The sequence below is a fragment of the Solanum dulcamara genome, chromosome 9, assembly GCF_947179165.1.
Source record: "Solanum dulcamara chromosome 9, daSolDulc1.2, whole genome shotgun sequence".
Lineage (NCBI taxonomy): Eukaryota > Viridiplantae > Streptophyta > Magnoliopsida > Solanales > Solanaceae > Solanum > Solanum dulcamara.
Window position 1 is genome coordinate 70734702 of NC_077245.1, and position 27520 is coordinate 70762221.

Sequence of the window (27520 nt, forward strand, 5' to 3'; positions counted from 1 at the left end):
TTAAGAAAGTAATAGTTTGTGTTTAGCTAATCAATTTGAAAAACACTTCTATCAATATTAGAGCAGTTATTTTTTCTTGACTAAGATTCCAAAAGTGCTTATGAGGAAAAGCTACATTTTCAATTTTTGAAAAACTTCTTCTGCTATTCAGAAACACTTTGCTTATTTTTATTTGATACAAATGATTATAACACGAGTTGAGCTTAAATAGCAAAGTGATGATTCATATATATAGCCGACCTCTAACTTGCTAGGGACTAATGCATAATTTTTGTTATATTATAAGTACTAGCGAAGTAGCCTGCATTTCACAGTTTATAATTGTGACATTAGTACATATAATTGATATTGTTGTAAACTTATTTTAACATAAAAACTTATTTTAACTATAGAGCTTCAATGAACTGCATTTTTTTTCATTTATGTGTTTAAAAAACATTGATAAACAAATATATGTATGTGTGTATGAGCTAGCTTTAATACATGAATATCTTTATGTGTTGTTGAATACATGAATCATACATTTGTTAAAAAGTATACTGATATATTTATTTCATTTATAAAACTTTTGTTTTTTAAAGAATTTCTTCTATTCAGGTAGCTTAAAATGAAATGAAAAATAAGGAAATTTAACTATGAATGAATACAAGCCAAAGGGAGAATTCTATTTCGATTTAACTTTCAGTCTTTAAGTTTTGTGCATAAAGATAATAATTCCAAGAAATACCCACCCCCGCCCCGACCCGTATAACCCATATATCTAAGGAAGGATAAGTAGAGAATTCATATATGTTTGTTATCTTGGGCCATATCTAAATTTTTAATCCTGGATAATATTCAGAGCAGGGCTGATCCATATTAGAGCAGTCAAACTAGGCTTAAATCGTGAGGTCGGCTCAATCCAATCCTTGAATTAAGTAGGATTGGGTTAAATTGTTTAAACCGATTTAAGAACGAGACTTTTTAGCCTAGCCTCATTTGGCTCGCCAGCCTCATAGGCTCAACCCGCGAGCTTCAGAGACCAGTCCGTCAGGGGCGGACCCACATGTAGTTGAGGGGGTCATCCGAACCCCCTTCGTTAAAAAATTACACTGTATATATAAGATAAAATTTTTAATTTATGTGTATATATTTAACATTGAACCCCCAGAACATAAGCCAAAGGACTAGTGTAACACCCCTCAAAAAATTTTCCTAAGATTCGGACCTTTCTTGTACACGTGTAAGGTCGAACTCGAGTATTGTGAAGCAATTGCATGAGTAAGATGAGTCTTTGAGAAATTGAGCAGCGTTAGAGGTGATGTGGGGTCATGAAGGACCCCTAGGACCAAGCTAAGTCCAAAAGATCCGTCGGGGCTAAGCTTTAGGATGAGTTCGTAAAAGGGATCGACTTCTAACGACCCTATCTTTTGAAAGACGATAATTTAGGTGGCCCACGACCTATCAAATTAAAGGTCGTCGAGTCTTCTTATCAACGCCGCCAAGAATGTAATTTTTGGAGTTCGGAGTTGAAAGATATGACGATCCTAAGATGAACTAGCATAGTAGAGATTTTCAGGCCTGGGTTGCAATTGCTGGAAAACTGGGCTTGGGACCGCAGTGGCGCGACGCGCCACTATCGCGCCAGAAACATGCCTCAGTAGTTTGGGCTCTGGCGACTAAAAGGTGTGCAGGGTTTTTCAAGCCAAATTTCCAGAACCCAGGAACAATGGCCTTGGCACTGTAAGGGCGCGACGCGCCACTATCGCGCTAGAAGCATGCCTCAGTAGTTTGGTCTCTAGCGCGGCGTGCCACTACGAGGTGTGCAGGTTTTAGGCGTAATCGGCCTGGCGCTGCAATGGCGCAACGCGCCACTATCGCGCCAGGTGCATTTTCGCCTATTTTTCAGAACTTTGAGAAGGGGCAATTTGGGAATTGTCCCAAATTATATATGTATCCTCCTTGAGCATTTGAAGACACATTTTTCAGCCCCCACTCTCTCTTTAGAAAATCCCTAGAAAACTCTCTCCTCTTCATCTTCTTCTTCTTCTCCATTTCCAACAAGAAATTGTTCCAAAAGCTTCAAGACTTCAAGCTTTCCATTGAAGACCCAACAACAAGGTTTCTTCAAGAGTCTATTCTAAGGTATGTAAGGCTATCCAAAACATGGGTTGAGTCTACCCATGTGCCCTACTCTTGCTTTGAGGTTAGATGTTCATGAAAAATGGAGTTTTCTTGGTATGGTTATGTTTGTATGAGCTTTGTCCCCTATTTATTTGACTCTATATGTGTTGATGTTGTTGAGCTAAAAAGTTCTTAAAATGGGCCTTTATGTGAGTATGAGTTGATAAAGACGAGTTGTTAAATATATTTTATTGATCTTCTTAATTATGTAGATTATGATAAAAGATGCTATCTTCTTAAGAATGTTGCCTATTATAAAGTGTCGATTTAAAGTCTTGAAGTTGTGATGAGTCTCAAAGATTTCTCAATGGATGGAGGAAATGATTGGTTATGTCTATATGTTGCTATAAACGTGCATTTAAATTTCTTTAAAAAATATGATTGAGATTGATCGGATAGTATGATTGAGAGCGATTTGATCATGATAGAGTTGATGAGTTGACAAGGTTGAAATGAGACTTGTCGATGTGATTTGATTGAGTTGATTGGATGGAGTTTTATGAGCATTGAGTCTTGGGAGGAGTATCGAGCACCGAATTGGGCAAGAGTATAGTCCATACTCGAACCCAATAACTACGTCGCCAAACGTAGGGGGGATTGAACCGTTAAAGTCGGATGTTTCCCCGAGATGTTTATCCTGACATTATAGGACTTGGTTGGATTGGATCCATGATTGGTTGATTTGTTCATACCCTGGCAAAGTATGAACGGATGCGGCAACAACGTCGGTTTATTGTACTTTCACTGGCTCATAAGTGATGGTTGTCGGGTAAGAGAAACTCCCAAATAGGTCTTGATAGTACTCTAAGTCAGATTGAGTTGAATTATATGTGATTGGTCCCGTCTAAATCATATCCTTGTTTAGACTTAGGACATTTGATTGAGTTGTTATCCCTTTTGAGTTGAGATTTTGAGTTGATTGATTCTTTCTTGATGTTCGTTGCATTCGGCCATTTTACATACTCGTACATTCCATGTACTGACGCCATTTGGCCTGCATCGTTTCATGATGCAGAGACAGGTACTAGAGATCATCAACCAGTGCTCCATTGAAGATCCACATACACTCCCAGCTAGTTGGTGAGTCCTCCTAGTTTTCGGAGGATGTTGAGCTTTCTTGTATAGTGTGTTGTCGTTTCCTTTATTTTGATTATTGGTAGCCATGGACTTGTCATTGGCACCTCTTAGACTTTGATAGAGGCTTCATAGACTGGAGTGTGGGGAGGTTGAACTGTTATTTTGAGGAGTCTTATTATATTGTTTTGTTGGGTTGAAAATGCTTGACCTTCGGCCCCCACATATATATGAACGGTATTTCATTATTTGAGTTTTCTGCTAAGAGAATATGATTGAATGAACGTGTGACTGGACCAGGTGGTTCGCTCGGAGGTCAGAAATGGCCTTCGAGTGCCGGCCACGCCTAGGGTACCCTCCCGAGGCGTGACAACTAGCTCAGTGGCAAATGGGGTTCAATATTTTACCTTAGTTTGTCTTAGCTCGCGGGTTCGAATCCGAATAAGCATATATTTTTTTTCTGATTAGCGTGTTTAATTTTTTTGAACCCCCTTCATAAAATTTCTAGATCCGCCATTGCAGTCCGTGGATCGTGAATTTTAAAAATATTTTTTATATATATTTTAAGTAATATTTTATTTTGCCAATTTTTCAACAACTAGGTGATTAAAGTTATTATAACTATGAATCTTTGACCTCTTTTACTTTTGTGTTTATGCCTAATTTTTTCGTTTCTCTTTTCTTGTCTAGTTTATGAAAAAAATGATCATGTAATGTATGTTGTTCTGATAAATCCTATGAATGTTGACGGTTGTATCTTGCATATTCTATTATTTTGTAAGTATTCTACTAAAGTGTGCAACTCATGGACATTGGATTTTTGACGTATTGGTGTTGTGTTTATCTTGTCAATCGAGTAGGTATTTTGGATTAGGATAGTCTTTCTAAGAGGCCAATATTGTTCATTTTTTAATTTAAAGGTCAACCCGTCCCAATTAGTAGCCCGCTTAGAACTGGATTGAGCTTCTATTTTATAGGCTCTTTAGTTAAAAGGGTCCGTCCGTCCTAATCCATTTAACTTGCTATATCTTTAGAGTTGGGTTGGATTGAATTGAACCAGCCCATTTTGACAGCTCTAGCTCTAATAATATACGAAGTATCTGATTGAACAAAATAAATTATGTTGATTTCTGCTAATAAGCTATTCTTTAGCAAAGTAAATAGATAAATATAATTAAATATATGTTCAAACAAGTCATATAACAATTTGCAATTATTATCATAAATTAATTTAATAGTATTCGTGCATCGCATAGATTCGTTTATTCCTCTAACAAACTTCAAAAAATTTGATCCGAACATCTCTCACACTCATCAATTTTCTTCTCCATCATTGAATTGTAAACAAACTCAACCATTTTAATTTCTTCTTCTTTCTTCATAATAATAATAATAATGAGTGTTTCTCAACGTTCTCAATTTAGCCATCGGAATTTAATTACTTGGTTCTTCGTCTTATTATTAATCATTTATCTTATTTACTCCTCAAATTACATTCTTAACAATGATGATTCTTCAGATTGTTCTTCCAACATTTCCATCAATGAAAATGATCATCTTTCCACGAATAATGCGTCTATGTTCACTCTTCCAGAAGAAGAAGAAAAAGAAGAAAGAAATTATGTTCATAAAAAGGAATTAACTGAGCTCAAACATATTGTATTTGGAATAGCTGCATCGTCGAATTTGTGGGATAAAAGGAAAGAGTATATAAAATTGTGGTGGAAACCAGGAGAAACAAGAGGGGTTGTTTGGTTAGATGAAAAGGTCAAAACTAACAAAAATGAACCCCTCCCTGATATTAGGATTTCAGGTGATCACACTTTCTCTATTTTTTATTTTTTTTTTTGATACGATGATTTCAATCTTTAGGTTCTTATCGTGGAAATCATTACACTTTTAGTAACTCTTGTGTCAAAAATGATGAGTTCATGAGTTGAACCTGTTGATTGTATTTCAACATATTAGATTTGCAACATATATATAGATGTACTTTTGATTTTCAACTAATAAAGAGTGTCAGGTTTCTAGTAGTAGAAATATTGATTATCAAGAGGGGATATCCTTGATTCTTTAATTTTTAATTACATTTAAACATATATATTAAATTTGCAATGTATCGACGTACATATGATTTTCAACTCATAAAGAGTGTCAGGTTTCTAGTAATAGAAATATTGATTGTCAAGAGGGGTTGTCCTTGATTCTCTAGTTTTTACATTTAAACATATATAATTATATATTAAATTTGCAACGTATCAACATATATATGACTTTCAACTCATAAAGAGTGTCAGGTTTCTCGTAGTAGAAATATTGATTATTGAGAGAGGATATCCTTGATTCTTTAATTTTTTTCATTTAAACATATATATTAAATTTGCAATGTAAGTCATGTTTCTAGTGATAGAGGTATTGATCGTTGAGAAGGACATCCTTGATTCTTTTAACTTTTACATCTAAACATATATACATTAAATTTGCAACATAAAGACATACGTCTAATTTTCAACTCACAAAGAATGTTAGCTAATTTCTAGTAGTAGAAGTATTGATCATCAAGAAGGGATATTCTCGATTCTTTAATTTCTACATTTAAACATATTGTATATTAAATTTTCAACATATAGACGTACGTATGATTTTCAGCTCACAAAGAGTGTCTTCTTTCTAGTAATAGAAGTATTGATCATCAATGCATGATTCTCAATTTCTTTATATTTGGATTTTTCAGGTGACACTTCGAATTTTCATTACACGAATCGACAAGGGAGAAGATCGGCTCTGAGGATATCTAGGGTTGTTTCGGAGACATTAAGGTTGGATTTGAAAGATGTGAGATGGTTTGTGATGGGGGACGATGACACGGTTTTTTTTGTAGAAAATGTGGTTAGGGTTTTATCAAAGTATGATCATAACCAATATTACTACATTGGTAGCTCATCCGAAAGTCATGTACAAAATATATTTTTCTCATATGCAATGGCTTATGGTGGTGGTGGATTTGCAATTAGTTATCCATTAGCAAAAGAGTTAGAAAAAATGCAAGATCGTTGTATACAAAGGTATCCTGGATTATATGGAAGTGATGATAGAATTCAAGCTTGTATGGCTGAACTTGGTGTACCACTTACAAAAGAACGCGGATTTCATCAGGTAAATTTTTTATTTGTACCGACAGTATAAAGAATTTTTACACTATCGATCAGTGTAAGTTTTACATATCATAATAGGTTATCTGACTTATTTTTAGATTAGTAATTTCATAAATCTTGAATGGTTACGTGTAATTATCTTTTAGGTGATTTAGAATTTTGTATTTAATTGATTGATATGCTTGCTTTATTTGGATATTTGCTTACCTATATATAGGAGCATAGATCCCCATGTGCAAATGAAACATATGGTCACTTAATTATGGCAAATTATGGAGGTAATTAAGTTACTTTTCGTTTATCTAATAACAAAAAAATCACGCAATTATTGAAAATGGTGTAACAAAGTCATTTTTCTTTATTTTGTTATAGAAAGTCACTTTATTATTGTTATATAAAGTCAGTAATATTGCCCCAATACTTCAAAAATACTTCATTGGATGCATAGTACGTGTTAGTTCTTCTAAAAATAGTGGTTTTTTTTGAGAATCTACACAAGTACGGCAATATTTTTTGGAGAATCCAAATAACATTGATTATAAGTTAAAACTCAATTCTTATACCTTTTGATTTTATCATAACTCATATGTTATGTTGCTCAAACTCTTAAAAATAGTCGTCTAGCGTATGTTGGATCATCCGAAAATATTGCATTTTCGGAGTCCAATACGGAGAGACTCCGAACTACATAGATTATAAGTACTCTAAAGTGTTGTCTGAATGTTTTCTTTTTGTTTGTGGTAGTATACTATAATATATATGTGAACTTCTGGATGATAAGTCATGTTAGTTTGCTCAACTCTTAGAAAAAGTCGTTGTACTTGTGTCACAGCCTTCAAAAGTATAGCATTTTTTGGAGAACCCTATTGGCACGGGTTCATCAATATTTTTTAAAAGTCCGGGCTACATAGATTATAAGTACTCTAAACCATTTGGCTAAAATTGACGATTTTTTTTTGTGGTCGTATAGTATGATGTATATGGGAATTTACTAGGCCTATTGGGAGCACATCCAGTGACACCACTAGTCTCACTTCATCATCTTGATGTAGTAGACCCAATATTCCCAGGAATGTCCAGGGTTAACGGTCTCCAACGACTATTCGAATCTTCAAAACTCGACTCAGCTAGCCTAATGCAACAATCAATTTGCTATGACAAAGACAGATATTGGTCTATTTCAGTGTCATTGGGCTATGTTGTTCAGATAATTAGAGGAAATATTTCACCTAGAGAACTTGAAATGCCTACAAGGACATTTCTCAATTGGTACAAAAGGGCAGATTACACTGCTTATGCATTCAACACTAGGCCTGTTACAAAACATCCTTGCCAGAAACCTTTTGTGTATTACATGAACACCGCGAAATTTGATCAATCGAGAAATCAGACTATTGGGATTTATTATAGACATAGAGAGCCTTCACCTTCTTGCAGATGGAAAGTTGAGTCACCTGAGAATATCAACAACATTGTTTTGTTGAAAAGACCAGATAGCAACAGATGGCAAAAGGTACAATTTTTAACACTTCTATATAGCAAATAGTCTCATATTTTTTGTTGGCTTTAATGGAACTTCAATGAATTCCCCGTGTCAAAATACTTTGGGAAAAAAAAAGGTTAAGATTTGCTAATGATGGTGTCCAAATCAATTTGCACATATATCAACTATAACACATTTTCGTATAATGTTTTTTGTAGTGTCTTTCTCTGATGGGATCTTTTTTTCTTTCTGGTGCAGTCTCCAAGGAGGGATTGTTGTGGTGTTCTACCATCAAACAATAACTCAAAGTCAAATTTGTACATGTGGGTAGGCAGTTGCAGAGATGGTGAAATCAGTGAATTGTAGCTGTTAGGGAGAGAGGCTTAACTCCATTTTTTTCTAGTTTATCTGTAGTTCTGTTTTTAGGCCATAGAAACAATCCAAATATTGGAAGTATAAAATGAATTTGCAATACCTGAATCATTCAAATATTATTCCTGTGTAAGCATCACACTAATTTGACCATTGTAGTTTTTTGTCTATTTTGCCTTGAAATTCTTTTCTGGTTACATAGGAAGGAAAGGCTGAAAATAGAAAGGATAAGAAAAGGAATTTGCAACAGGCCGAGTTGGATTTCCAATCTCCAGGAAGACTAAGCTAGACATGGTCTGAATTGATGGTGTTTGAAATTCTTAAACCTAATTCATTCTGATTACAACATAATTTTCTTCATCATTTTCATGCTCTGCTGTGGCCATACCTCTTTTTTGGAGACTGATAATACGACAACACGAGTTTCAGCTAGCAAATATTGCAACTCAGAGGCCATTTGAATTGGCTTATAAACTATTTTTAGCTTTTTTTTAAGTGTTTGGCTGGTCAACTTAAAGTCATTTTGTGCTTAAAATAAGCCCCAATAAATAATTGAGTTTATTTAGATGAACTTATTTTAAGCAGTTTATATATAAGTTGAAAACAACTTATAAGTCAAAAAAAAAAAGTTGATCTGCACCTACTTTTTTAAAAAAAACTTATAAGCAATTTTCAACTTATAAGCTGCTTAAAAATAAGTCAATCCAAACACGTTATCAATCGAATGCATGGAAGTAATTCTTCCAGCATTATCTTCCTCAGTTTTTGCTTTTTGTCTTTTCTTTTCACGGTATGTCAACAAAATCAGAACTTGAATGAATTCACAATGTATGTTAAATAGCATGAAAGGTTCTATAGGAAGTCCAAAGACAGCATTTTTATTGCAACTACTTCAGTATACTTGCTTAAAAATCACATGGCCATCACAATACACACACCAAGAAAGCTGCATTGGTAGAAATGATAGGTAAGCCTTCTAAATGCACTGGAAGTGTTACAACTCTCACCAATGACTCAGTCTTGGATCAAATTACAATAAACAGTGAAAATTTAATAATGTTCAGTACATTAACGAATACACGCTGTAATGTCTGTTAGATTTTTAAACAGATAAGAAAAAATAAGGTTTTGCAACAGATTTTACATTCATATGACATCTTACATAAGGCTTGAATACATATAGCTATATAAGCTTTTTCAAAAAGTAAGTAGAGTCTATACCTATCCAACCACTTACAAAACAAATTCCATAAAACAAGGATTACCCTTCCTTTACAAACCAAACATAATATTTAAAAGAGAACACTATTAGACTAAAAAACTATCTAGAAAATCTCATTTTCTAACACTCCTCCTTGAGATTTTTCTTGGATACTCCCAGCTTAGCCTTTAGAACTTCAAATTTCCCCTTAGGAAGAGCCTTGGTCATGATGTCTGCAATCTGCTGATCTGAGCTGCAATGAACAAGTTTAACTTCGCCATCCTTCTCTGCTTGTCTGATAGCTTGAAACTTCACATTTATATGCTTGCTACGACCATGTTGCACTGGATTTTTGGCCATAGATATTGCTGACTTGTTGTCAACCTTAATGACAGTAGCTTCAATGTCATTTTGCTCCAGATCACATAGAATCTTTCTTAACCATAGAGCTTGATTAGTTGCACCAGCAGCGGCGATGTATTCAGTTTCTGCAGAAGATTGAGCTACCACCTCTTGCTTCTTTGAATTCCATGAGAACATGCCTGAACCAAGTGTAAAAGCATATCCAGAAGTACTTTTCATATCATCAATGTTTCCTGCCCAATCACTATCTGAATAACCCATCAATTTCCCTTGCTCTTCTTTTTTAAACCAAATACCAAAATCAGCAGTTCCCTTGATATACCTCAATGTTCGCTTAGCGACGCCAAGATGAACTTGACTCGGAGCATGCATAAATCTCGACAGAAGACTTGCTGCGAACATGAGATCAGGTCTTGTTGCTGTCAAATACAGCAAACTACCTATTAAACTTCTATAAACTGCAGGATCAGCCCTATCACCTCCTTCAAACTTCGAAATCTTTTCATTGTGAACTAGTGGGGTCGATACAGGCTTGCATCTCTCCATCTTGAATCTTTTAAGAATATCCCATGCATATTTTCTCTGTGAAATGAAGATTCCATTTGTAGCTTGACGAATCTTCATTCCCAGAAAGTAATTCATTTCACCCAAATCAGACATTTCAAACTTGGTCTCCATTTCTTGCTTGAATTGATTTATCATAGCTTCATTGCTTCCTGTTACCAGAAGATCATCAACATAGAGTGACACCAAAAGCACATCTCCTCTTTTAGCCTTCTTCACATATAAAGTGGCTTCATTTTCACTTCTCTTGAAGCCACAATAAATAAGATGAGAATCAATCTTACTGTACCAGGCTCGAGGAGCCTGCTTTAATCCATACAATGCCTTATGTAGCTTGTAGATTTTATCCTCCATTCCTGCAACTTGAAATCCTTCTGGTTGGTCGATATAAATCTCCTCCTGCAACTGTCCATTTAAGAATGCTGATTTCACATCCAAATGATACAATTTCCAATTTGATTGAGCTGCCAAAGCAAATAGAAGCCTTATTGTATCATGTCGTGCAACTGGTGCAAATGTGTCTCCATAATCCAGACCTGCAACTTGCGCATAACCTTTCACAACAAGCCTTGCCTTGTATTTATAAACTGAACCATCTGGATTAAGTTTGGTTCGATAAACCCATTTCACCCCTATTACATTTCTGTCTTTTGGTTTATCAACCAGCTTCCAAGTATCATTCTTCTCTATCATACCAATCTCCTCCTTCATAGCTTCAATCCAAACTTCATGTCTTGATGCTTCTTGATAGCTATTTGGCTCTGAGATTACAACATTACATCTTTCATATATCTCAGAAAGGGAATTTGTTTTCAAAATGGGCGAATCAAGTGAGGATTCCCCATCTGATTCTTCATCTTTTTCCAAATTTTCAGAGCCAAATGATTGGATTTCAGGCAGCGGACGCAAGTTCTGAAAATCTGTATTATCTTTCTCAATTTGCTCCTTATCCCAGTTCCAAAAAGCATGCTCATCTACTACAACATCTCTTTTGATGGAAATACTTTTTATTTGCAAGCTGAAAACTCTATAACCTTTGGCTTGCGATGAATAACCAATAAAGATCCCCAATTCACCTTTCGGTTCAAGTTTGCTTCTTTTGACTGAAGGAACATGAGAATAGAAAATCGAACCAAAGATTTTTAAGTGCTTGGCAGATGGTTTTATTCCACTCCAAGCCTCAATAGGAGTTTTCTTATCCACAGCTTTAGTTGCCAACCTATTTAAAAGATATACTGAAGTATAAACAGCTTCTGCCCAAAAGCTTTGCGGTAGTTTCTTTTCAAGCAACAAACATCTAGCCATTTCAACAACAGTCCTGTTTTTCCTCTCCGAGACTCCATTTTGTTCGGGTGAATAACTTACTGTCAACTTGTGATCAATACCCATATCTTCATAATACTTATTGAACTCATTTGAAGTGTATTCACCACCATTGTCCGATCTCAAAGACTTCAGCTTACAACCACTTTGTCTTTCAACAAAAGCTTTAAATTTCTTAAAAACTGAAAATACTTGGCACTTGTTACTCAAAAAATACACCCAAGTCATCCTTGTTAAGTCATCAATAAAGAGAACAAAATATTTATTTTGTCCTAAAGATGATGTCTGCATAGGTCCACACACATCAGTATGAACTAGTTCAAGTTTTTCAGTTGCCCTCCAGGTAGCACTTTTAGGAAATGATTTTCTGTGTACCTTACCCATCTGACATGCCTCACATACTTCTTTAGACAGTGTGATCTCAGGCAACTCTTTAGTCAAGTCTTTCTCATACATAGACTTTAAAGTAGCATAGTTAAAATGCCCATATCTTTTGTGCCACAACCATGACTCATCCATACTTGCAAACTTTGCATTATCAAACTTCCCATCTAAAGGAAAAGATTTATCCACCATTTCTACTTTAACAATCAAACTATCTTTTGAGTCAAAAACCAAACAATGTTTGCCCTTAAAAATTAAGGAACAACCTTTCGACATCATTTGAGCCACACTTAACAAGTTACATGCTAAACAAGGAACATACAACACATCATGTATAAACTTTGTACCTTGTGTAGTTTGAAAGGTAACTGAACCCTTTCCATGTGCATCGACTGATTCACCATTTCCCATCCTAACTTTAGCTTTGAACGACTTGTCAAGTGTGTGAAACAAGAGCTCATTGTGTGACATATGACTCGTACATCCACTGTCTATGAACCATGAGGATTTGTTGCTTGTGTTTTCTTCGTGAGAAGCCATATACAAGCTTTCTTCTTCCTTTTCCGACTCTTCAACAAAATTTGCCTGCTGCGCATGATGTTGTTGTGGCTGATTCTGCTTGACCCTGGAATTTTTCTCAATATGACCCATCTTTTTACAGAATCTACATTGAATGGATGGCTTTCCTTTGAACCAGCAGTCTTTTTCTTGATGATTGGTTCTTTTACAGTGGCTGCAAGGTGGAAACTTTCCTTTCTTTGAAGATTCCTTCCATGGTTTTCCCTTTGCTACTTTATCTCCTTCCATCCTTCTATTGTCCTTCACAAGCTGCTTGCCTTTATGTTGTGCCTGAAATGCCATTTTTGCTACTTCTCCATCTCTTATGCTTGATCTTTGTTCTTGGGCTTGCAACTTGCTGATCAGTTCTGCAACTGATAAAGTCTTTAAATCACAAGATTCCTCTATTGCTGAAATCTTGGACTCGAACCTTGCTGGTAAGCTTATCATCATCTTCTCCACCACCTTTGAATCTGGAAAGATTTCACCAAACAACCTTATTTTGTTTACAACTTCCACAAGTTTGGCAGAATACTCTTTCACAGTATCTCCTTCTTTCATCCTTAACATCTCAAATTCTCTTTTGAGAGTTAAGAGTTTGACATCCTTCACTCTATCACTTCCATCGAACTCCTCTTTTAGCTTATCCCATGCTTCTTTAGGTGTTTCACAAGTCATTATTCTTGTGAAAATCACATCTGAAAGTGCTGAATGAAGACATGTGAGAGCCTTTGGTTTCCTTGACTTCGCATCTTCATAAATCTTCATTTGTGCAACTGTTGGATTTGGTCCAAGTGGAGGAGGATCATCTTCTCTTTCAATTGTTTCCCATAGACTAAGAGCTTTGAAATAAGCCTTCATCTTTATCACCCATATGTGATAATTTTCTCCTGTAAACATAGAAGGGCCTGCACCCAAGAAGCTGTTGGATGCCATGTTACTGCTGCTCACTGCTCAGCTCACCTTAGAAGAACTGGAGAAAACCTTGGCTTTCTTGCCTTCACAGATCCCTCAAGAAGAAGGGCTCTTGATACCACTGTTAGATTTTTAAACAGATAAGAAAAAATAAGGTTTTGCAACAGATTTTACATTCATATAACATCTTACATAAGGCTTGAATACATATAGCTATATAAGCTTTTTCAAAAAGTAAGTAGAGTCTATACCTATCCAACCACTTACAAAACAAATTCCATAAAACAAGGATTACCCTTCCTTTACAAACCAAACATAATATTTAAAAGAGAACACTATTAGACTAAAAAACTATCTAGAAAATCTCATTTTCTAACAATGTCTTCGAAGCAGAAAACTAAAAATGCAAGAAGCTCATCACCACATGTAAGCTAAAACGACTGGAGACATCGTCTCTGCAGAATCATCTGGTTAACATTCAAGAATATGGAAGTTGAGAGATTTATAATTTCAAGGCATAGAACTAACAAGTTCATAGGGCTCAAGAAAACATTCTCATCTATGTTAGACAGGTAGTTTGTCAACAAAGTGAGCTATATGCCCAGAAAACTCTGACAAACATATCCAGATCAGAAACTATTATATAAATCATGGACTAGATAAAACCAATCCATTTTCCATAAGTAGTAAGAAAAACACTACAAAAAGTATAAATGTAAATCATGATCCGCAACCTGAGTTCAACTGGTCAAGTACAACTCCTATCAGCTTGAACACATAATTTATGGTTTATGGGTTTGAATATTGCTTACTGATAGCCAAACTTGTGTGCCCTAATCACAAAATGGAGTGAGTCAATTTTGAACTGCTGCTTTCCCTTGCTAACTCTCTGTAAGAAATGTGATATTAGGAAAGAAAAGAATAACTGCAAAGTGCTTGGAACAAAAGAACACAGAGATATAAAGAATGCTAAAAGCATAAGCTAAATGACAACATATACCATTTAAGTAGTTTGATTTCTTTGTTCCTTGCATTTACCAACATCTATTTATTGTTTTAATGCAGTGATTTCTCTTCTGTAAAATCCATAAGTTTTAAAAGGGCAATTTTTACTCATGTTTTCTCATGAAGAGGAGACTTGGACAACGGTAAACTTGTCTCCGTGCGACCAATAGTTCACGGGTTCAATCCGTGGAATCAACCACTGATGCTCGCGTCAAGGTAGGTTTTGTGTACCTTACACCTCCTGGGTGTGCAGTCCATCTTCATCCCCGTATGAACATGGGATGCTTCGTATACCGAGCTGTCATTTTTTTCCTTTATAGTGTTTTAATACTAACTATTTATATATCACTTTGTCAACTATATTTATTTTCTGGGGCGGCTTTCTCAAAGACAAAACCTGTAGGGAGACGAGGGGCACGCATTAATGCCTAGATATCTGCATTTGAGTGAGACAAGTATCCAACTTTAACTTCACCTTGTTATTTGGTTTAAACGCACATCAAATGAGCATTCAACACCACTGCAATGTAGCAAGATGTCCCAAATTTATAGAGTCTTGGAAATACCCTTGTGGGTCAGGAACTACATCTCCTTACAACCCTCTTCAACTCTTATAGACCATGACATCAACAGGCAACAAACGATGCTAAAATTGGCTCCTACAGACTAACTTATTAATCAGATTAGAGAAATTAGGGAAACAGAAAACATAAACGAAATAAAGAAAAATTAGCAAACATTTCAGATAAATGACAAAAAATAATCAAAAAAACAAAAAGAAAAATAGAAGAGGAAGACTAGGAAATAAAAAGTTTAGATTTACCTACTCTTTAATACATCTCTCCTATATTTTCCCTCTTATGTCATATACTTCTAGCACCAAATGTGCCTGCTATAGCTTAACACAGCCTACTCAAATGCCCAGTGTTTTGGATATAACGTAGCACCTTATCAGTCTCCCTATATCTTCTACAAGTGTTGGTATTTAGAAGTTTAGTTTCATTCATTTAAGCAACAAAGAGTGTCAAATATGCAATTCATGCTAAACAGAAATTAACTTACACCAAGCGCAACAAGCTCTTCTAGTAGTTCCTCCAGATGACGCAGAGGCTAAGTCAATACAAAGATGAAAGCATTGATCAGATTAATAGCTAAAATCAGAATGCCATAGCTTCATGTAAGGGGAAAAAAGTGATGCCTCAAAAGTCCCAACAGATAATATAGTTTGTGTTTAACGTACCCACTGTGTTGGAACATCAACTGGAGCACTCAGGGGATCATTGTGCACCTAATGAAAAATATCTCTGATTCAGTCAAGCAGGAATTTTTTTGAGAATGAGTTGAGCAGAAATTTAAAGCAAGTTTTGACAAAACGGATATCCTAAAAGTTCAGGAATCTCAAGAATGGCTTGAAAGTTTCTCTTTTGAATGAATGCACCAGCAAAAGTAGTATCACCGCATTTTGATTCCAGTTCCTTTTCAGTCTCCTCTTAAATGAGTAAACATCTTTGTCTTCTTAAACAAGAAGTGCATACAGAAAGCAGATTGCAACTTTATAAATACCAGATGCTCTTTTATAACTCCATAAATATTCCAACTATTCCCACAGCAACGGCTGTCCTGGCAATACAAGGAATTAATTCACGAAGACCGCCACTAGCAACACCACCACCTTCCAGCTGTACAAGAATGGAAAACTTTAATTCATTGACATAGAATAAACTTTTAACATTAGATCCTAAGAAAGGTCTGATTATGCGATTGAACTCATGCTTAGATCGTTGAATTGGCTACTGATTAATAGTTATAATAAATTATTAACAGTTGATTCTGAGGCTTGAAAGATTCAAACAGCACAAAGTCAGGACAATGTCATAAAAGAAAGAGAAGATAGGCAATCAAGAATTGATTCTGTACACAGACATGTCTAACATGATATGGAAGAATGAATTTTATGCTAATTAAACCTAAAGCTTCAAACTAATTAAATTCCATGAGTCATAGTCATGGACTAAGAGTGAAGGCTTGTGTTGGCAATAAACTGCATGTATCCAATACTGATATGCAATGGTAAACTAGAATAGTTTCTCCTTTTCTTTCCCTTTTATCAGATCAGTTGCATACGTATCAAGGACTCCTATAAAGATTTTCACTACTCTCTAAGGAAAGGATAAAAGAACAATGCACCTTTTTGCCTGCAGGCTGTTGTAATGAATGAGTTATATCAGCAACCTGAGAATAAAGAATGTAAATGAGAAAAAGTACATCCAAAAACAACTATCTATGTAATTGGATTCCTCCAGTTATTTTATCTGGGAGTAGAATAATAAAATACAGTCATAAATAAGACTCTTACAACAGGGCAATTGGCCTCCCTCATCCACTCAAAGTTCCGGGGATCTACAATCAAGTCATCTGCAGAGATAGATAATATATGTTAGATTTAAATTACCTGCGGTAAGCCTCCTTACCGAGTTTGGGAACAACTATGCTTTGTGAAGGTCCAACAGGTAGAGTAAAATCCACCTCATCCACCTATACACCTTGCTTTTACTGTTATACCAGGAGTTACTCTATGTATTGTTTGACGTAAAATGAATAATGGATTTGCTTCTGTCCACCCTGGGTCCCCACCCCAGAATCATTTTGCATCTGGTCTTTTATGAACCTTTCATGAACATTGAGTACATTTCTCCTATGCTTTCTATGTTTAGCATTGACCATAAGAAGATCAGTGCAGAAAATTATTCATAATGTACTTGTAAATCTTCAAGACATTCCTTTCCCGCTTATAAAAAACTGAAAATAACTTCTCAAAGACTTGGCTCCATCCAACTAGAAAAAGTTAACAAGAAGAAACAAACTGAAGAGAACTTACTATAGCCAAACATTGTTCCTCTCTCACACACCATGACATTTTGATTTCCAGCCAATCTCACTTTTTCAGCAGAATTTACCATCACCTGAGAACATTGTAGCATAAGTAGAAAACGGACAGAATATAAACCCACGAGTGCATCCAAGATAGTGGATAAAAGTTTATCAGGGTTTTGACAAGGGCTAGTGTGTTGGGAATAAAATAGACCCGCAAAAAATAATATTCACAGTATTAGTGATAAACGCGGAACACTAAGTTATGATTAAATCAACAAGAATAAAATGCAGCAATAATGACACCAAGATTTTACGTGGAAACGCTTCTGAATAAGGGAAAAACCACGGCCAAGAGGAGCAGCTGATATCACTATAGTAAGGAATTTTACATTGTGTAGTAACGAGTATAAATACTCTTAAAACCACTACACACTCAAAAAAAAAACACTCTTTTAGTTTTTCCACCTCACTACAATATCTCTCACACTCTATTTTTCTTCACAGACTATTTTCTTATAGTCTATGGAATACCTTGCTCTCTATATTTTTTTTCTCTCTTTTCTGGTGTGTCTTAATTGAGAAATGATCTGCCTATTTATAGCAATAGGCTACCATCCTATGACATCATCAATAACATAAATGGCATACAAATTGTTCACCTACCGTCCAAATAAATCTTTGGCCAACCAACCAAAGATATGCACACCTTTGAAAATTACTTCCTGCAAAACATGGGGCTGGACCCCACAAAGTGGAAGAAGAGCTAAAACAAAACTGAAAGGAGGAGCATTACTTACTGATTGATCCAATAAAAAAAAAGGAATGTTACTTACCGAAGAAGCACAAAACTGGCCCTTCTTAATGTTAATAACTTTTCCAGTCGTGGCAGCTGCAACAAGCAGGTCAGTCTGTCATTAAAAGCCGAAAAGTAGATCAATATGGCTGCTTCCTGAGAAATGTATTTAAAATTTGGGCAGAAAGTCACAATATCTTTCTGAAATTGAAGATTATAACCTGCCTACATAAGAAAGCAGGAATTTGAATTATATCTGCCACCCGGCCAACTGCTTCACACTGAAAAAACATTGATAGATGCAGTTCATATTGTAAGGGAAACAACTTCTGGACCATCAATATTCAATGATGAGCTGATATACAAAATGGATAAATGAACTGAAAATACCACATTACACGGATACCCGAACTAAATTTTTTGCATAATATGTTTCTGACAAATAAAGTGTCAGTACAACCAACAACACACTAAGTTTTTGAAATCTTCTCCTCCATTTATTTAAGACGGGAGAATAATTAGAGCTAAATACCATAACCATAGAACACAACATCTGTTAGTGAGATCATTTTAACATTTCAGGGACTAGGCAGTTGTAGAGTGAGTGAGGAAAAGTAAAATGCTGCGTATACCGTCTACAATTGAGGAACAGTTGGTACTAAAAGCAATTAGAGAAGAATGTCCTTGGGAGAATCTTCCGAAGCGGCTTCAGTCCACGTTAAATTCCAAAGAAGATTGGCACAGAAGGTTTGTTTTCATTTTTCCAAATCATGTTTATGGTAGAGCCTACTGGTTTTGTCCAATTCTGTTGTTGGAAGCTATAATTAATAGTTCCATTAAATTCAACTAAGCATGTTTATGTTACTCCGCGAGTTATGACACTTTGATTCGCTCTTGTGTCTCATATGGAAGCAAAGGACGAAAGTTTTTAGATACGTGTATGTTGAAGACATAATTAAGTAAATAAAAGTGTCGAATCTAATAGTTTAAGCTTTTACACTTCAACATAGTATTAGAGCAGAGTTTATGGTTTCAAATCTCACCACCATCCTTTGTCAAAATTTAAAATAAATCACATGCTTGACCCATGAAAACGAATAAGGCCTGCCGGCACATGATGACGTGAGTTGAGATCTAATTGAGTAAATAAAAGTGTGTCAACTCTAACTGATTAAGCTTTGAATGAGGTGGTTATGCTGTTCAACAATTTCAGAAAGAAAATATGTTCAGACGGGCTTTAGGATGATGCAATGCAGTCAACTTTCTAGCAATCTATTTGAACTTTTGTAGGATATATTGACTTCAGGTAAAACTTTTGTATGACTGTCTGCAATTAGCTATGAAGTCAACAGTGTACATGAGGCTATCACTCTTGAGCGAACTTGTTATGATATGTAATGAGTTTGGAATAATTGTGTTTACTATGACCGTCTAGGTTCATTTGAAAGTGAAATGCTAAACAGTTGTGAGTGGTGAGATGGTTCATTTTCTTGACATAAATGTTTTGAGGTCTCAGTGGAAGACAAGTTGCAGGAGACGCGACTGAGATGGTTTGGACATGTAAAGAGGAGAGTCCGAGATGCACCAGTGCGAAGATGTGAGAGGTTGGCCATGGATGGTTTCAGAAGAGGTAGGGATAGGCCGAAGAAATATTGGGGAGAGGTGATCAGACAGGACATGGCGCATTTACGACTTACCGAGGACATGACCTTAGATAGGAGGGTGTGGAGGACACACATTAGGGTAGAAGGATAGTACATAGTGGCATTATTCCCCCTTATCCGTAGGCGTATTAATGCACTATGATTTCTTGTACTCTGATTTATGGTATTTATGTTATTATCTAATAATACCTACTGTTTTTTTGTGCTTTGATTATTTTGTTATCTACTTATCTACTTTTAATATTCTTGTGTGACCTTTTTCTATGCTTCTATTGAGCCGAGGATCTTTCGGAAACAGCCGTCCTACATTGATAGGAGTCAGGTCTGCGTACACTTTACCCTCCCCAGACCCCACGATGTGGGATTTCACTGGGTGGTTGTTGTTGTTGTTGTAGTAAATTGCAATTTTAGCAATTGTCCATTGATGATATTTAATGTCATCTTTATTATTCTTTCTTTAGTGTATAAAAATGTCTTTCATTATCATCTTTATTTAGTGAAAGACTAAATCATTCCATTATGTATTTTTAATCTAATTATCACTAATAAGTGGTGCACTAAATCATATTATTATGTATTTTTAATCTAATTATCACTAATAAGTGGTGCACTAAATCATAATGGTGCACTAAATCATAATGGTACACTAAATGATGATAATGATGACATTCTATTATTTTTTTCATCTTTGTATGATTTTCTCTCCTATAAATAGAGAGGCCTTCTTTGTTTTGAAAAGTAAGATAAGAGAAGAAAAAATTGAGAGAGTTAAGTTTATATAAAAAAAAGAGTTCTTATTAGTTGAAGGGAGGTGTTCTTTGTGTAGAGCTTTAAACTCAATTCTTGTCGAGAATTTGTTGAGTTACATTTTTGTGATAAGACTGTTGTATCCTGGAGGGGACAAGTCAAGAGGACTACTGCTGGACCAGTGAAACAATTTACTGCAGTGGGCTTGAATCTCCTTAAAGAGAGCGAGATATTCGCGCATCAACCAAGAAGTGAAGTTAATTTCTTCATTTTATTTTTCAATTGTAATTTGTAATCTTATAATTTCACCAACAACATCCATGACATTCTCAGAAGAGTCGGAATGAGGAATATAATGCAAAAAAAAGTACTTTGTGGAATGGAAAAACCTTAAGTTGGTCAATAAACTTCAAAGGAATAAGAATGGATGAAAATAAAAAAATGATGAACAATTTATTTACAGAACATAATTTCCTAAGTGAATATTGTAGTGCCACTAAAATATGAAAACAAATTTTTACCTGAATAGATTAATGAACATCAGTAACAATCGGTATGTCATATATTGTTTTCACCTTTCAAGAATATGAAACGAAGGGGGGAAAGGTTATATGCTGGAAGAGTTTTTGTAACAGTGGAATTCATACATGAGATGGAATATAACATATTAAACCAAGTTGCAAAATTAAATCACAAGAGAAGAAGGATTAGAGACCTTCATTCACAAAATACATCTTTCTAAAACTGGTATAGGAGTTAAAAAAAAAAAACATGAAACCAAAGTATTGCAATATCCTTCCAGAAATTAGAATGTTTTTCCAGCAAAGCAATGGCACTTCTATACCTTCAAGCCTTCAGCTAAGCCAGGACCGCGAAATGATTTAGACGAGGTTCGGTTAGCCTTAAAAGTTGAAGTAGTATGATATTTAGCAATATATTTTAACTTTTACGGATAAGTAATTGTAAAAAACATTAATAGATGATAATCATTTAATATTTTGAAGATTTAATAATGTTAGATTTGATTTTTTCTTACCTCGTCAGCTATATATATAAAGTGATATTTTTGATAGTGTATGGGTTATATTAACAAATACTTTTTAATTTTAGAATATTTGTTTTAAAAAATTAGAAAAGTTTGTAATTTGACGATCGGATTAGAAAAAATCTAAGCTCTAAACTAAATTAATTATGAAATAGGTCATATGCATAGAACTAATTTGAGAAAATATTTACATTTGTATGCATAAATATATGAAGATTTCATCCATTAAACCATTATATTTCGGTTAAATTTTTAATGAGATTACATTATGGATTTATATCTCATGAGCCAAGATTTCTGTTTATTTAATTTCTCACTTTTTGGATCTTTTCACTCATTTTAATACATTTCTATTTTTATTTTTAAGAGATATGAATTTTGATTAATATTTAATTAAAATATATATTTTTAATCTTATTGACATGAGAAAAAAATGTAATTTATAATACTTCTTGTATAATTTTTGAATAATTAATTTTTAATTTTTAAAATATCAAATTAATTTAATTTTATTTAATTTTAAAAAATAATCAAATTGATCGTAAAGAGGAGCAATCTCATTGAATTGTAATGTTTCCACTTAATAACGTGTGAGATTATATAACAATAAAAAACAATAATTTATTTAAATATTATATTTATTAAAATAATATAATACAACAATGTAAAACACAATATGATAATACGTGACATAATGAAACAATACGTAACAACCATTCAAACAAAGTGCTAAGTATAACATATTTTTTTGAACTTACAAAAGGTATTAATACTACTTTTTATGAGTACTTTGAAAGTTAAATACATTTCTTAATATCGTTCATAAAAGTTACATGACTTTAAGTCTGTTACAGAAATAAATTCCACATTTTTAAATGCGTCTTTCTTGATTAATAAATCTATTACATGTTTATGGTCTTCTTCCTTGAAAAATCTGCACATTTATTCACCTCCCCAAAATATGTGTAATAATAAAGTTATTCACTTTCAACAAATATGGACACTCTTCATTAATGATCTTTTAGGTAAGTTTGACAGCAAGTACTATTACTATTAACTTTTATATACAAATCAATTTATTTATTTTTTGCTAACTTAATCACATACAAGAACATTAACTATGCAATTAAGTAAAACAGAATAAGACTAAATTTTGAATCTTGCAAAACTTTCTCATTTCTTCATGAATTCACCATAACAAAGCTGACTCAAGAAAAAAACAAAGAAGTGAGAACCAGTTCCTCAGTACATTGATCTTCATCACTGCAGCAAAAAGATACTAACACCCAAAAAAACCATAAACTTTTCAATGGAAAATGGAATATTTGAATCAGACCCATCAATAAAACCTCTTCCTCTTGCAGGAAAATATGATGGAAACACTGATTTCGGCTTTAATGTTGGAGTAGGAGCATCAACATCAGCATCAGGCATTGGTGGACTTTCAACAGGAGGAGATAACAGGGGTTCAGCATCATGAACTGAGTATTCAAGAATCTTATCGACACCATGAACTGTGAAGGCAGGATTTACGTATAGATCTGGGTGTGTAATTTGAGACCCATCAATGGTGAAATTGGATAAAGAATTATTGGTGACGACGATGAATTTCGAAGGCAAGAGAGTTGGGATTCGGGTGTTGGGTTTGAATTGTAGGAGATCGGAGAAAGAGAGGCGTTGTGGGATTATGTGATAAGCGATTAACAACGGGTCTAAGTTTTGTTGAACACCAAGTGTTTGATGATTTAACATGGCATTGTTTCCAGGGATGAAGAAGGTGGCGGTCAGTGGGAGAGATGATAGATCTGCTGAGGATAACAAATTAGCCCACCCCACGAAATCCCCTGCTCCAATTAATGCCTCTAAGATGTTGTTCAGTTGCTGTTCTTGGATTTGGCGCTGTGTCAGCGACGGCGGCGGAGGTGATGAAATTGCCGTGGTTGAGAACGGCGGCGTTGGTGGTGGAAATGTAGGCGGCGATGTTGGTGAAACTGATGCTAAAGAGACGAGATGAACTGGACTATGACTCATAGATTCCGGCATATCAGTTCCGCCATTGTTGACCTTCAAATTCGATTTTCTCAGTGGTTCATCAGCTGATGCCAAAGAGACGAGATGAAATCGACTTTGATTCCGAAATTCAGTTCGTGCATTGTACTCTGTTTTCTCCCGTAATGATTTGAGAAATACAAGATCTAAATGGTTCTCGTTCAGATAGCGATCAAAGTCGTCCATGGTTTTTCCATGTCTCATCATCATTCTCACTGTAAAAAGCATTCAAATCAAAGATTCTTAACTTCTGATAATGAACAGAGAAAAACTCAAGAAGAAGATAAAACAGGAAAAAGAATCAACCATGAACAGAGAAATGCTTACCAAAAATACTTGAGTAAATCAAAAGGTAGAGTAAGAAGAGAAGGGTAACGATGGGAACAACAACAGACATCCGTAGAGCCATTTTCATGAAACTTGGTTCTTGAGCTTTTCTTCTGTAAACTTTGGATCTTTGAAGAAGAAGAAGAAGCAGCAAAACTTAGCGGCTTCTTATGTAAATATAATTCAGTTAGTTAAAAAGGCGGGAGTCCTTGTTACTGGTGCCAAGATTTTGTTAAAATCAGTTATACAATTGCATTAGCATATGTAGGCAATTATATTTAACCATTTTTTTGAGATGTAGATAGGTGTGTGTCGATTGTTGAATCCTAAAAAAATAATGTACTTATTTATTTTAGCAAATTAAGATAATTTTATTATTTTATTCATCCTAATTTATGTGATGTCGTTTGATCAGACACAAAATTTAAATAATAAGGGAGACTTTATTATGTTTATTGAATTGCTTCATAATTCATAGTATTCATTGAAACCTAATAATGATAGAAATGGATATGTGTTATTAAAATAATTGTCAAATAAAAAAATATGTTATTTTTTTTTTAGACAAACTAAAAATGAAATGGTGTACACAAATTGGGATAGAATGAGTAATTTTCTTTTCTATATTGCCCTTAGAGCTTGTTTGATATAGGGATAAGTGATAACTAATCTCAGATTGTAGTGTTATTTTTACTCCGCATTGAGGGTGGAATAACAATATTGAAATAATTAATCATTGATAACTTGTTACTATTATTATTGACTAGTGAATCTTTATAAAATTATATATATTTAAAAAATTTATAGAAATATTTATATATAAAATGAAACATGGAGATATGTGATTTAATAATGTGCTACCTTTGGATATTCTCAATATCTTGTTTATGAACTATGGTTTGCTCATCTGATAAAATTATATATAAATTTAAAAAAAATTGATAGTTTTCACAACTTATGGGGTATTCATGTTTGTGAAAAAAATTAACTTAAAAAATTCAAATTATATGTCCAAACAAAATTTTAATTTTATATTAATCTGATTTCATATTATGTCCAAACACACCTTTAATGTTGTTTGAACTTTTTAAAAAATGTAAATGAAAACGGACCCTTAATGTTGTTTGAATCCTAAAAAATAATATATAGTTCTAAAAAATTAATACGTGGCAACATCTTTAAAGATTAGTACAAGCAATATAGAATATATCATTAATAAATGCAGAATTGAAGATGTACGTTAATTTTTTTCTGGTTTCCAGTTAGATTACTAATGGGTTGCTATTTTTTAAACTTTTATTTTACTTGTCTATTTTAGTAAATTAAGAGAATTTTATTACTTGTCCATTAAATAACTATATGAAGTAGTACTCCCTTTCGTCTCAAAATAATTATTTAAATTAGTACAAAACTATCTTTCATCCATCTCTCGGCCCCCAAATACTCCTAACATCAATCTTTAAGCTCAAAAATACCCTTGATATTAACTAAGAAATCAATATGTACAATGTGTAGTTTACTAAACTACTTCTATTTAATAAATATCTCTTGAAAATGGAATACTATTAAGAAGACGAATATAGTTGAAAAAACATACTCCCTTTATTCCATATTAGCTGAATTTCTAGAGCCTTTTTCATTAGAGAAATGTTTAAAACTTTTTCCATGTTTACCTTTTTCATTAATGAAGTTTTGTAATTTTCTATAAGTTAAATTACACTACTTATAAGATTATACTCCAATAAAAGACTATTTATATTTATGATCTCATATTTAATCATCTTTATGAGGTTGATAAAATAAAAGGGTAATAGAGAAAAATATGGTTTAAATTTTGTCTTAATATGAGTACATTATCTTAGAAATTCAGTTAATATGTAATAGATGGAGTATTAATTATTGTCTTGAATTTCTAAGGTGACACTTACTTTGAGACATTTTTTTTTGCTAGGGTGACACTTATTTTTGGGTGGAGGGAGTAGTAGTCAAATTTAGAACTCCAACACATCATTAATAAGGTTAGTTTAGTAAAATACACCTATAATAAAAATAAAATTCCAATGGGATGTCTAGTCAACAAGGGTTAAATAATATGAAATAGAGAAAGTAGTTGTTATTCTAAAAAAAGCCAAGATAGAACTTTGTTCCTTTTTACTTGTCACTATTCATTTCACAAGAATAAATATGACTAATTTTTGGAGTTAAATTAAATTAGAATTAATTTCATATTTAAAATATAGATAACCAAAAATTATATGAAAAATATTATAAATTGCAATCTTTCTCATATAAATATGATTAAAAAAAATACATCTTAAATTGTTGGTCAAAGATCATGCAAATTGACTCTCGAGAAGTATAATATGCCAAGTATAAAAGGAACGGAGAGATTATTAGTTTTCACCATTATGCTTACTCAACAAATATGAAGAGAAATTATAAAAATAATAATATTAAATTAAAATCAAATAATAATAAATAAAAATAATTTAGTTAAATTATCCACTTAGTCAATTATACTTGTGGGAAAGACTAAATGTAGCAATTCATATAGTATAAAAAAAGGTTACATTGAGTATAGTTAAATCTCATAACTTATGGTCTATGAATATATTGGAAACTAGGCTCGTGTGAATTTGGATAGACATCTTCGTCCTCCTATAATGATAATATGATAAGTCTGATCAATTTTCTAAAATTAACTTATTTTATAAAATGATTTTTTAAAAATAGAATTTTTGGTGAGAAATAATTTTCATTTCATTATACAATCTAAAAAAAATACTTTAAAGCAACGACTAACGTTTGATCAAACTTTTTAAGAAAAGCTTCTAAATATAGTTTTCAAAAGTGCTTTTCAGAAAATTATTTTTGGGGATTTTCTTTATTTTTTTTAGCAAACAACTTCTGCTATTTCCTAAAGAGAGAAGACATAAATTCTCCTTTGAACTTGTTCCGAATAATCAGTTACACGTTTAAACTATCATGACGATCTATTACACACATAATCTTGTTCAAAGTGATATTAATATCCCCTTCTGAAGGCAATCTCAATTTTTGTGTGAAAAGGTGTTATACACACATTTTAACGCGTAAATAATATTATTTTAATCATGGTAACAAATGAGAATGAATTACTCAAGAAGAAGAACTCAAAAGAAAAAAAAAGAAAAATGTAAAAGCCTTTAAGAAATGAGGGCCACCAATTAAAAAAAGGAGACATAATTAATATATTAGAAATTATAATACTTAATAATAATGACCAATAAAATAGTGTCATGAATTTAAATTTGTCATTTTAAATTTTTTTCTTCTTCTCACACACCATAAGGAGGGTGAAGGCACTTTCTCTGCCATGTCACCTTCTAAGGGGGTATTAATATCACTTTGAACTAGATTAGGTGTATAATAGATCGACATAATAGTTTAAGTGTGTAACTGACTTTTTGAGACAAGTTCAA

General features: G+C 33.7%; 2 protein-coding genes and 1 pseudogene across 2 annotated transcripts; 1 reads left to right on the forward strand and 2 right to left on the reverse strand.

Annotated features, from left to right (window-relative positions):
- The first annotated feature begins 4632 nt into the window (after positions 1-4632).
- LOC129904174 (uncharacterized) lies at positions 4633-8292 on the forward strand. The gene is made up of 4 exons (XM_055979717.1): positions 4633-5050; positions 5972-6393; positions 7363-7905; positions 8134-8292. Exons 1-4 carry the CDS (start codon positions 4633-4635, stop codon positions 8239-8241), a joined length of 1491 nt encoding a protein of 496 aa, XP_055835692.1. The 3' UTR covers positions 8242-8292.
- A 6096-nt stretch (positions 8293-14388) lies between these two features.
- On the reverse strand, positions 14389-18342 carry LOC129903769 (2-dehydro-3-deoxyphosphooctonate aldolase 1-like; annotated as a pseudogene).
- A 4492-nt stretch (positions 18343-22834) lies between these two features.
- On the reverse strand, positions 22835-24247 carry LOC129903427 (uncharacterized). Its single transcript, XM_055978984.1, has 2 exons — positions 24060-24247; positions 22835-23947 (listed from the first exon to the last, which is right to left on the reverse strand). The coding sequence occupies exons 1-2, from the start codon at positions 24145-24147 to the stop codon at positions 22944-22946; spliced, it is 1092 nt and encodes a 363-aa protein (XP_055834959.1). The 5' UTR covers positions 24148-24247; the 3' UTR covers positions 22835-22943.
- Between the last annotated feature and the right edge of the window lie 3273 nt (positions 24248-27520).